General features: G+C 47.9%; 1 protein-coding gene across 1 annotated transcript; it reads left to right on the top strand.

Annotated features, from left to right (window-relative positions):
* Positions 1-8,336: 8,336 nt before the first annotated feature.
* On the top strand, positions 8,337-11,600 carry LOC125575557 (probable disease resistance protein At1g61300). The gene has a single exon (XM_048766301.1). It carries the CDS (start codon positions 9,550-9,552, stop codon positions 10,675-10,677), a length of 1,128 nt encoding a protein of 375 aa, XP_048622258.1. The 5' UTR covers positions 8,337-9,549; the 3' UTR covers positions 10,678-11,600.
* The last annotated feature ends 447 nt before the right edge of the window (positions 11,601-12,047 follow it).

Genomic DNA, 12,047 nt, shown 5'->3' with positions numbered 1-12,047 from the left:
AAGCGACGCTAACAACAACAAAGGGCCAATTACAGACCTCCGAGATAAACTCAACGCTGGCGCCTGCGACCTTCGCATACAGCTCAACCGTTCAAAACCAACAGACTTACGACGACAGTTGGAGCAAGCTAAAGGTCATTTTCAACCTCCAGCGCATGACACTAACATATCCACAGACCTCCGCACCTTGCTAGACTCTAAGCGAGTACAAACGGGACAGTCGTTGAATGTCATCATGGGAGGCTCCCCTCCTAGCGGAGACACTGTCCGTTCTGTAAAAGACTATCGTCGACAAGTCACGACTTCCCAGAAGTGGCCGACTAAACAGACAAGTCATATTCCGATAACCTTCTCACCGGACGACGCTGAAGGAGTTCACGCTCCCCATAATGATCCTCTTCTCGTCGTCCTTGGAATTGGAGAGTATGATGTCACCAAGATCCTCATTGACACCGGAAGTTCTGTCGACCTCATCTTCCGAGGAACTCTACAGAAGATGGGAGTTGATCTTGACGACATAAAAGCGTCTTCCAGGACATTAACCGGATTCAATGGATCCTCCGAAACTATCTTGGGAACGATCCGCCTCCCGGTACGCGCGTGTGGCGTTACTCGAACGGTTAAGTTTGCCGTTGTAAGCACAAAAGCTCCTTATCACGCTATACTCGGCACCCCTTGGCTACACTCGATGCAAGCCGTTCCTTCCACCTACCACCAGTGCGTCAAGTTCCCTGGCACGGACGGAAGGATAAAAACGCTGCGAGGGGATCAAAAGGCCGCTAGGGATCTCCTAGTCGCCACAGTCAAACTCCAACGGTCATCTCTACCCGTTAATTCTGTGTCTCCCCCAACCTCAAAAGTCCGTTCCCAGGAAAGCGAGATTCTCGAGTTACCTATTGACGACGCCGATCAAAGTCGAACCGTAAGGGTTGGTGCATACCTTTCTGAGGAAATGCAGCAGTCAATTCTGAACTTCCTCAAGAAGAACGTGTCGACATTCGCTTGGTCTATGGCAGACATGAAAGGCATTGACCCGACTATAACGACTCACGAGCTAAACGTCGACCCGACATTCAAACCTATCCGCCAGAAGCGACGTAAGCTCGGCCCTGACAGGTCGAAGGCCGTAAACGAAGAAGTTGACAAGCTACTCGGCGCAGGTTCGATCGCTGAGGTCCGCTACCCCGAATGGTTGGCAAATCCGGTAGTCGTCAAAAAGAAAAATGGCAAGTGGCGCGTCTGCGTCGACTTCACCGATCTGAATAAAGCCTGCCCAAAGGATAGCTACCCTCTTCCCAACATTGACCGTTTAGTCGAGTCTACGGCCGGAAACGAGATGCTGACCTTCATGGACACCTTCTCTGGATACAATCAAATAATGATGCACCCGGATGATCGCGAGAAGACAGCCTTCATCACAGATAAGGGAACCTACTGCTATAAGGTCATGCCATTCGGTTTGAAGAACGGCGGAGCAACCTACCAACGACTTGTAAACAAGATGTTCGCAGATAAGCTGGGCATCACTATGGAAATGTACATCGACGACATGTTGGTTAAGTCGCTCCATTCCATTGATCACCTCCGTCATCTTCAAGAATGCTTCGAAACTCTCAACAAATACGGCATGAAGCTGAACCCAGCAAAGTGCACATTCGGAGTCTCTTCAGGCGAGTTCCTCGGCTACATAGTCACACAGGAATCGAGGCGAACCCGAAGCAAATATCTGCGGTCCTGAACCTCCCAAGTCCGAGGAACAGTAGAGAAGTACAACGACTCACGGGCCGGATAGCTGCTCTAAATCGTTTCATCTCCAGATCCACCGACAAGTGCCTCCCCTTTTACGATCTCTTGCGAGGAAATAAGAAGTTCATTTGGGATGAGAAGTGCGAGGATGCATTTACTCAACTCAAGCAATACCTGACAACACCTCCAGTACTCGCTAAGCCGGACGTCGGTGATGTTCTATCTCTCTATGTCGCGGTGTCACAAGCTGCTGTCAGCAGCATTCTGATAAAGGAAGACCGCGGCGAACAAAAGCCCATTTTCTACACAAGCAGACGCATGACCGGACCAGAGACGCGATACCCGACTCTGGAAAAGATGGCTTTAGCAGTTGTCGAGGCAGCAAGAAAGCTTCGACCGTATTTCCAGTCACATTCAGTGGAGGTACTGACTGATCAACCTCTCCGAACGATACTCCAAAACACCAACAGATCTGGCAGACTCACGAAGTGGGCCATCGAACTCGGCGAGCTCGATATTACCTACAAGAACCGCACAGCGGCGAAGTCCCAAGTCCTCGCGGACTTCCTGGTCGAGTTGGCCCCAGAATTGGAACAAGATCTTATACTCCCAAGCTCAAACTGGACGCTGCACGTCGATGGATCATCGACCAACAAGGGAGCAGGAGCCGGAGTCCAACTACAGTCCCCGACCGGAGAGCTAATCAGGCAGTCTTTTAGCTTTGGCTTTCCCGCGTCAAACAACGAAGCAGAATACGAATCTCTGATCGCCGGACTCCGCTTAGCAAAAGCCGTAAAAGCTAAACGACTAAGCGCCTATTGCGACTCTCAATTAGTCGCCAGTCAGTTCAGCGGCGACTACGATGCCCGCAACGACCGAATGGATGCCTATCTCAAAATAGTGCAAAGCCTGACAGCAGAGTTCGAGTTCTTCGAACTCATCAAAGTTCCCAGAGGCGAAAACGTCTGCGCCGACGCCCTCGCGGCCCTTGGCAGCAAGCTTCGTGATCAAGTTAAACGAACCATCCCGATACATCGTATCGAGAAACCAAGCATCGATATTCCTACCGACCAAACCCTCGTTGCCCCGGTCATCGAACCCGCTACTCCAGATGACGACGGATTTGGTCCTGATTGGAGAACTGAGTTTATCGACTACCTCTCGAAGGGAGAACTCCCAAACGACAAATGGGAAGCTCGCCGACTAAAAACACGCAGCGCCCATTACGTCGTTCTTGACGATGAACTACACCGCTGGACCGCGAGTAAAGTACTCCTAAAATGCATTCATGGCGACGAGACAGCAAGGGTTATGGCAGAGACGCACGAAGGCGCTGGCGGAAATCATTCGGGCGGACGTGCATTAGCAATCAAAGTAAGGAGCTTAGGCTTCTTCTGGCCAACAATGAACGCAGATTGCGAGTCTTACGCGAGAAGCTGCGACAAGTGCCAACGGCACGCACCTAGTATCCATTGTCCAACCGAAATGTTGCGAACAACCACCGCTCCATACCCGTTCATGCGATGGGCAATGGACATCATTGGACCACTTCCCTGTTCCCGCCAAAGACGCTTCATCCTCGTCCTCACCGACTACTTTACCAAATGGATCGAAGCTGAAGCATACGCTCAAGTCACGGACAAAGAAGTCCGCGGTTTCGTCTGGAAAAATATTATTTGCCGCCACGGTTTACCTTATGAGATCGTTACCGATAACGGATCGCAGTTCATGTCAGGCAACTTCAAGGAGTTCTGTGGCAAATGGAACATTCGACTAAGCCCCTCCACTCCTCGTTACCCGCAAGGTAATGGCCAGGCAGAATCCTCCAATAAACTCATCATCGATGGCATTAAAAAGCGTCTGGATCTGAAAAAGGGTCACTGGGCCGACGAGCTCGATGGGGTCCTATGGAGCCATCGCACAACGCCGCGAGGATCGACTAAATCGACACCTTTCTCCCTCGCCTACGGTGTAGAAGCCATGGCTCCCGCTGAAGTCAACGTTTCAAGCCTCCGACGCTCCAAGATGCCTCAATACGTCGAACTCAACAAGGAAATGCTACTCGACGCCCTTGATGAGATAGAAGAACGACGAGATCAAGCTCTGCTGCGCATCCAGAACTATCAACACCAGATCGAGAGTTACTACAACAAAAGGGTCCGTGCCCGACCTCTGGAACTCGGTGACCTCGTCATGCGCAAGGTGTTTGAAAACACTAAGGAGCTAAACGCCGGTAAACTCGGCGCCAGGTGGGAGGGACCTTATAAAATCATCAAAGTCGTCAAACCCGGAGTATACCGACTTCAAACTTCACGTAACGAAGAAGTTCCCCGATCATGGAACTCGATGCACCTAAGACGTTTCTACTCGTAGGTGTATCTCAAAAAAAAAAAAAAAAAAAAAAAAACCGAGTAGATGCACCCCGTGGTCACTTCTACTCGACCGAGTAAATGCGCCACTCACGGCCACTTTTACTCGGGAAAAACGAACTACGAATGGCTTGATCCTCAACCGAGGTACGTAGGCAGCCTTAAACAGGTCCAGCTGTAACAAAATCAAAGTCAAAATCTTGTTCTTTGTCTCAACTTCTACTGAGTGGATGCATGTTATCAAACCCAACGGCTCCCGTGTCTCCAGCAGGAGATACGCGGACACTATCGTTCAATTTCCTGGCTTTGTCCTGATCAGACACTTAGCCTGAGGACCCAACAGTCGCTAGTCACCTATGCCCAAGGAGCATTGACCGACTAAACGGAGTGAATCTTTAACCTTTCCTCGACTAAACGCGTAATGGACTAGCTACCCAATTACTCGATTGTCATTGAGGAAACGGACGAAAGAACCTTCCACTCTTAGATCCAGTCCCTTGTTTTCGATATAGAACGATGCGCCTAGACGTCGTCTCGATCGAAACGCGACAAGAGCTGAATAAATCCCCTAGCGGTTCGTTTTCTTATCTATTTGCAAAAGCCAAAGGTCAGGAATCTATTGTTTCTAAGCGAACACATCGCGAGACACTAAAGATACTGACATTTACTTTAACAAAGTTTGCAAGTACAGATGAGAAACACAACCCACAAATTTAAAGTCCGCTTAAAGCAGCGACTTGCCAATAAAATAAAAGCATGTCTAATCGTACAACAACAGGGTCTATCAAGACCACAAACAGATAAGAACATAAGTGAAACGTCAAGGAACAGAATCTTGATCGTCAGGACCCTTGGTAGCGGCAGCAGTCGGGTCCTCCGCCCGAGTAGGAATAGAGGCAAGAGAGTCAACGGGAAGTGGAGGAACATCTGTATCCCCAGCTTCGTAGATCGTCTCCTCCTCAGCGGGACGTGGTAGCGACGCCTCCTCGATTCCATCGTTATCCTCCTCCCCATCCTCTCGTCCTTCGGAGGAAGAATCCGAGACGAGCACAGGAACCTCGATGCCCACGTTCTCGGTCTCTCCCACTCGAACCAGAGTGTCGCCTATCGCGAGGCCGTCCTTTCCAGGAAACCCCTTCAGATTCTCATTCTCTGGGCGCTCGTCAAAACCGCTTCCCACCGGGGACTTGACAGGCTCGGTAGGGATAGACGTGACATCAACCAGTGGCTCCTCTGATGGCTCCTCAACAACTTCGAGCGAGGTAACGAGCCGAGAAGCCATCTCTGGCCCGATCAAATTTACGTTCGACCCATAGGGATCGAATGACGTTCTGAACCGGTCATCGGCGAAACGAGAAAGAAGGACCAGCGGAGAAAGTGTAAGGTCACTATCAGATAGCGGCTCTACTCGGAGTTTCATAACCTCCGCCTCGTAAAGTTTCTCCTGCTCAGCGAAGACATCGATCATTTCTTGGGGGATCTCCGTCCCACTCGCCTTTATAACCTCGAGGCACTTCTTCGTTCCCGAAGCTTGACCATACAGGTTCTTCGCCTTCTCAAAAGCCTCTAGGCGAGTAAAATGGTCGCGCACGCGATCAAAACGGCGACTTGCCTTCTCAGCCATAGCAGCCTCGACTCTTTCCCTCTCACGAGTAACCTCCAAACCCCGGGAGTCCCTCAAGCGTTGCCTCTCTCTGATTAGTTTGTCTACCGCGGCATCTCTCTCTTCGACTAGCTCGGTCTTCTCCTTCTCCAGGTTCGCAGCCGCTTGCTCCAAATGACTTTTCTCTCGGACGAGCTCTTTCCTCGCCTCGCTGGAAGACTTAAGCTTGCCCTCCAGTTCTTCGAACTTTACTCGAAGAATCTCTTTCTCCTCTGCGGCCTTCTCGTTGGCCTTCTTATGCTCCGCCCTTACTCTCTCGATGACCTTCAACCTCGTATGGGCATGCTTCTCCGAAGATCCCAACTGGATCATCGTCTGTTTCAGAGCACTATCGTATTTCTCAACGAGAAAGTTCATACTCCCGTCACTCTGTAAAAACGACAAACACAGACCACGTGAGATGAATAAACCCGACGAATTGAATAATGAGATAAAGTATGAAGGGTAGCGCAATTACCCGAGCTCTCGAGGAAGCAACGTCTATGTATTCATTCTTAAAGTAAAGGTCGTCCAACTGTGGCATCTCCTTCGTCCCACCATGAATTTGGCGCGTCAGCTCCGCGCACCTAAGAGAATTAAGGATTAGGGGGGTCGTCTCGTTGTAGGCAAACTCGACGCGATCGGGGAACTCGATCTTCTTCCTCCTCGCAGTAGAACCCTCTGTACGAGACCCTTTCCTCGCAGATGGATCAGGAATAGATCTCTCACCCGTAATAGGATCACTGCTCCACGCTGAGACCTCTCTCTCCTCAGGAGGGGTTTCAAGAGAAACGTCACCTCCCGCGACAACTTCGACGAGGTCCATCTCCGCATCAGAAGGACGCGGCTCTGCCTCGACGGACTTCTTCTTCTTCTTCTTTCTGGGACGATCTTCAGGCGCCGCTTCGGAACGGTCAGACTCGACGGAACCCCTTGTAGCGCCTTCTCGTCCTACTGCCGGCGCCTCGCCGCGATCAATAGAGGAAGTAGCCCCTTCGTAAGGTCTCTTCCTTCCTCTCTCTCCCTTCCTTGCTTCCAAACCCTCGGAGGTTTCGTCGAGAGAAGCGATCTCTTCAAGAGGAAGCTCTTCGGTTGCTTTCCTCCTGGGTTTCTTGCTCTTCTTCTTCTTTTTAGGACTTGAGGCAGGAGGCTCCGCCCCAACGTCTTTGTCGACTAAAACAGGAGCTCCTTCCTTGGAAGCTCGGCCTGCGTCAGAACTGGTGGACCCTTGTACATCGGCAGGAATTGACTTCTTCGAAAGCAATTGCAGCTTCCCCTTCAACAGTGCACTCAAATCCGACACTCCGTCCATCTTCCTAGCTTCGTCCAGAAGTTTCTGCTGTTTCCGAGTAAAAAGGGACAGACGCGACTTACGGGGCCCGAGTACAACAGGAAGCCTCGATTCCCAATCAGCTGTAAAAAAAAAGAAGAGAGACTAAGTTGTTGATAGAACTTCTTGGAGAAAGACCGATGAACTCACCTCTAGCAATCCGAGCTTCTTGACGTCTTATCCACTCTCAACTAAGATCAGGCCAACGAAGATGACTGTGAGCCGCGATCGCCTGAGCACTCTCGAAGAATTTCTCCGGGTATGCAATCGTATTCGGGTGACGGACTGCAACAACAAGAAACACGCCGTTAGGATACTCGAATAAGGCATGATGACAACAAACACTATCTACCAAGCGTTTTGTTCCATAGAACGCGGTAGTCGTCCCCAGGTGGCTCCGAGAAGGCATGCTCGTCAGATTTGACGTAAAAATATGAGCGCTGCCAGTCCTTCGTCTTGCTCGGGTGCCCTGACAAGACGTTGTAGCTCGAGCGCATCTTCACTGAAAATATTCCATGTGCCTCCGCCTTCATAAAAGTTAACTCTTCGAATACTCTCACACTCATCAAAACATCTATCTCCGCTGCCATCACCATTAGCATAACCGCGATGCGCAGCGGCCCGTTAAGCAACCGACAGATGGCGATGTCCCGATGGAATGCGTACGACGTGATCAATCGGGGAATTGGAAACCAGAGCTTCGTATGGTCTCCAAAATAAGACTCATAGACACACTGATAGCCAATCGGAGGCGACCAAGGACGCTGTCCCTTTGAAGGAATGATGTATGTAACGCCGGCACCTCCACTTCGCCTCAATAAATCCCTCACCGTCTTGTGAGAGAAGCAAGAATCGAAGACATTCCCCCATGACTGAGCCCGCGGGTCACGAAGCAATTCGGACGGGAGTGGGCCGAGTTCTTCGAAGATCCCGCCAGGATGATAGATCGTGGGTCGGCAGTCTATCTGGTCGAAAGGAATCTCCCAACTAGCTCGTCTCAAAGATCTTGAGGTTTGGCTAGACGCTTCATAGCCGCTACCGCTCACGTCACTGCTCCCGACTTCAACGCGATCCGCGCGTTCGTCACGGATCATCTTATGAGCATCAGCGACCAAAAGGCGTTGAGATAGGGTCATATTGTCTAAATCCCGAAGAGCGTCGCGATGAATCAAGTCGAAATCATCCAGTGGGCTGTCAGCTACCCGTTCATCTCTGGTCGGACTCGGAGAATCTGCGACGCCCTTACCTTTTTCTTCTCGCGACAAACGACCTCTCAGAGGCATGATCCTGGATTTAGGGGACGACTACAACCGCCAGACGATACCGACAAGCCTGTGTAAGGAGAAACGTACCTAGAGAGAGAAAGTAAAAGTAGAGAGAAGGGAGAGAAAGCAGAATACCTGAACTTGCAGAGAAGAATGACGAAAGCGAAAGGGAGGAGCCTATTTATAGCAAAAACAAGGGCACATCCTCCGAAGCGCAATCATTAGGTCTACAGAAACCTAAATGGGCCTCAAAGGCCGCCTAAATACCCAAAGGCTTACTCGCCACGGTTCGGTTTCTCGTTCAAACCGATCTCTAATCGAGATGCCAGACTGAAATTAATCCCCGATTTCGGTCTAAACTGGTTTTCTAACGTAAACCGATGAGATAAGCTTGAGCTCTTATATCGGGGTAATTCGCCTACCGAGTAAAACGTGCCTCCGTAACAAAAACCTCGGCGAGCAAAGCAGATCATGAAGAAGTACTACTCTAAGCGACTAGAAACGTTAATAAAACGGCGTGCGACTAAACACACTAGGACCTGATATACGAACGAACCTGACCCACAAATTCACTGAGACCGCTACGCCGCTCACAAGTGAACTGGGGGGGGACTTATTGTAGGAGATGGATTACATCCCTCCACAAGGCCCATCGAATAACAGGCCCTAGCCCGGCAAGCTTGACCAGTTTAGTCGGTTTAAGCGGCTAAAGATGTCGGCTCGACCCCAGAGTACTTTTAGCCGATCAGCTAAGCCTACTAAATATGCTCGGCTTATAGAGAACAGTACCAAGGCCCGCATACTCGGCCTTTAACGACAGGGCCCAAAGGACGACACGATTAGGGCATCACGGACGAGGACACTATAAGAGGAGATGAGGAGACAACGAAAGGAGGACTTTTGGACAACACACACAGAAGCGGCTAGATCTAGGGTTTCCTAATCATCTCTTTGATCCTGTTGCTTAAACCTTTGATCTTGTCTCCTTATTTCCCGTCAATCTTGTAACCTCTTGTTTGATTCTAATAAAAGCGTCTTTAGTCACCCCTTTCCTACGTTCATCATTCTAATCAACCGCACAAACAGACACCTTGTCTTCGAAACCTTCTGGTGAGGTGGCTAGGATGGGTCCTCCACCTGGTATAGTGGAGAGAGCCACTCAACCCACAGTCGGTTTAGAGAAGATGCTTGAGACTCATGGAGAAGGAGGTCGGAATCTTGGGTCTTTACGGTATGGGTGGAATAGGTAAAACCACCCTTCTCAAACAAATCAACCAGAAGTTACTTGAAAAAAAAGATGAATTTGCGGTGGTGATATTTGTATTGGTGTCTAAAAATCTACAAGTTGAAAAGATCCAAAATGATATCGGTGAAAGACTAGGCATCTGTGACGAGGCCTGGAAGAAAAAAACTCAAAAAGAGAAAACTTCTCATATATATGGTGTTCTTGGAAAGAGAAGATTCGTTATGTTATTAGATGACATATGGAGGAAAGTGGATTTAGAAGAAGAGATTGGGATTCCATTACCCTCACCAGAAAATGGAAGCAAGGTCGTCTTTACCACTCGCTCGAAAAAAGTTTGTGGGCGTATGGGATCTCATGACTTGGAAGTCAAGCATCTAGACCCGGAGCATGCTTGGGAACTATTCCGTCAGAAAGTGAGAGGTACGACAATAGAAAATGATCCAGAGATCCTCCAGCTAGCAAAAAAAATATGTGAGAAATGTAAAGGCTTACCCCTAGCACTCAACGTTATTGGGGAAACAATGGCATGCAAAACGTCAGTACGCGAGTGGCAGTATACGATTGATGTTCTAAATACAAATGCGACCAGCTATCCAGAAGTTAAAGACGAGATTCTTAAAGTTTTGAAGCTTAGCTATGATGATCTCGGGGACGAGACAGTACAGCAATGTTTCAAGTACTGTGCTTTATTTCCAGAAGATGATGAGATTGCTAAAACCATGTTGGTCGAGTACTGGATATCCGAAGGGGTCATAGATGGAGGTGGAGATAGAGAAAGAGCAATCAACCAAGGTTATAGGATAATTGGTATCCTCATTAGTGCATGTCTATTGATGCCTGTTGAAACTTTAGAGTTTTTAACAATACATGATGTACTTCGCCAAATGGCTCTTTGGGTTGCATCTAATTTTGGGGAAGAGGAAGAGAAATTTATCGTCAAGACAGGTGCTGGACTGCATCAGATGCCTGAGGTTAGGGACTGGAAATCGGTGAGAAGAATGTCACTGGCAAAAAATGATATTCAGAGAAAGTGTTACAAAAAATTATGGGGCCATCACCGGAATTGGAAGAAATTATAAGCAGAGAAAAGGTTTCTGGTATACTAAAGGAGGGATCGAGTATTGTACCCTTTCGAAAACTACATACGATTCACTTAATTTCTTTGGTGGAACTGAAGACTATCTACTGGGAACGGTTGAAATTGCTATGTCTAAAGAGCATGCTTATAAAAAATTGTCCAAAGCTGAAGAGGCTTCCATTTAACAAGGAGAGGTTAGAAGGAAATGACATTAACCTAGTAGTTGCAGACAATGGAGAATGGTTGGGAGGACTTGAGTGGGAAGATGAAGCTACTGAAGACTAGGTGGATCCATCCGTATCAGGTAAAAAACAAAAAGCATATAACATGTTTTTCAGTGTTTATCTTACATCAACCGTCACTTCACATCTGCTTTAATTAATATTCTCTGGTCGCTCTCATATAAGACATGCAACTCCACAGCTCACAGCTTCCGAGACAATCCATTTCTTGAGTTGCAACTATTTGTCTTCAGCTTCTGTAATTGTATCGTATTTTCTTGCCTCATGTTATGATTGTTTTGAATTTGGTGTTAAGAAACTTTTATGCGCCTTGTGTGTTTTTTATTTATTTTACTTTTGTGAGGTTTTATAGACGCAAGTGTGAGTGATACCTCAAAATGCTATGTACCAAAAATAAATAAACTTGTTGTGTGATGTACCGATTTTGCGTGGTGAGTATAAATTTGGTATAAAGTTATTTGTACACTTTGGTATAAAAATCTTAATTGTACACTTAAAAAGGAGGATTTTGACCGTTTTGATTACAATTACGCTTGCGACACAACACACAATGATTTGGTTTTCAATATTACACCCACTGACCCACACAAGCAAAAGTTTCGAAGAGCTTTTCATTTTCATATGCACAAAGAGAGATGAAGAACATTAATCAACACAGTTCCCATTGTCCAGCTCCCAGATCATGTTGTGCTGTTTTCAACTGAAGAGGAGATCATAGGTTTGGTTGATTATGCATCACGTAGCATGATGCAGTGGATGGCTCATTTGCATATTCCTGTGCTTCTGGTCCATATACCTGCAATTATCAATCCTTATGAAGATCAGTATTCTACCTAAACCGACAGCCTGAACAAGTGTTATTTCCAAGTTTCTTCTGAGAAATTATCTCTGGCAGATTGTGTTTCACCAATCACCATTTGTTTGTATTTCCATTTATACTCTTTTTCCTCACACCTGCTCTTCTCTCTCCTCAGGTTTCCATTTTTGGCAGTAAAAAGTTTGCATAAGAAGAATCAGAGAGGTTCTAGGGTTTGTAGTAGCAGATATTGGAGAATCTCTGAGGATTCCCAGCTCTTGGAACCTGTTGAGGGTTGAGTTAATATTGCGTATAGCCACGCATTGAACTTTA

This window comes from Brassica napus, chromosome C8 (assembly GCF_020379485.1).
Source record: "Brassica napus cultivar Da-Ae chromosome C8, Da-Ae, whole genome shotgun sequence".
Lineage (NCBI taxonomy): Eukaryota > Viridiplantae > Streptophyta > Magnoliopsida > Brassicales > Brassicaceae > Brassica > Brassica napus.
This window is presented reverse-complemented; position numbering and strand designations above follow the sequence as displayed.

What these genes read in the sequence shown, in the direction of transcription:
- LOC125575557 (XM_048766301.1), top strand. Translation starts at nt 9,550, where the DNA reads ATGGAGAAGGAGGTCGGAATCTTGGGTCTTTACGGTATGGGTGGAATA.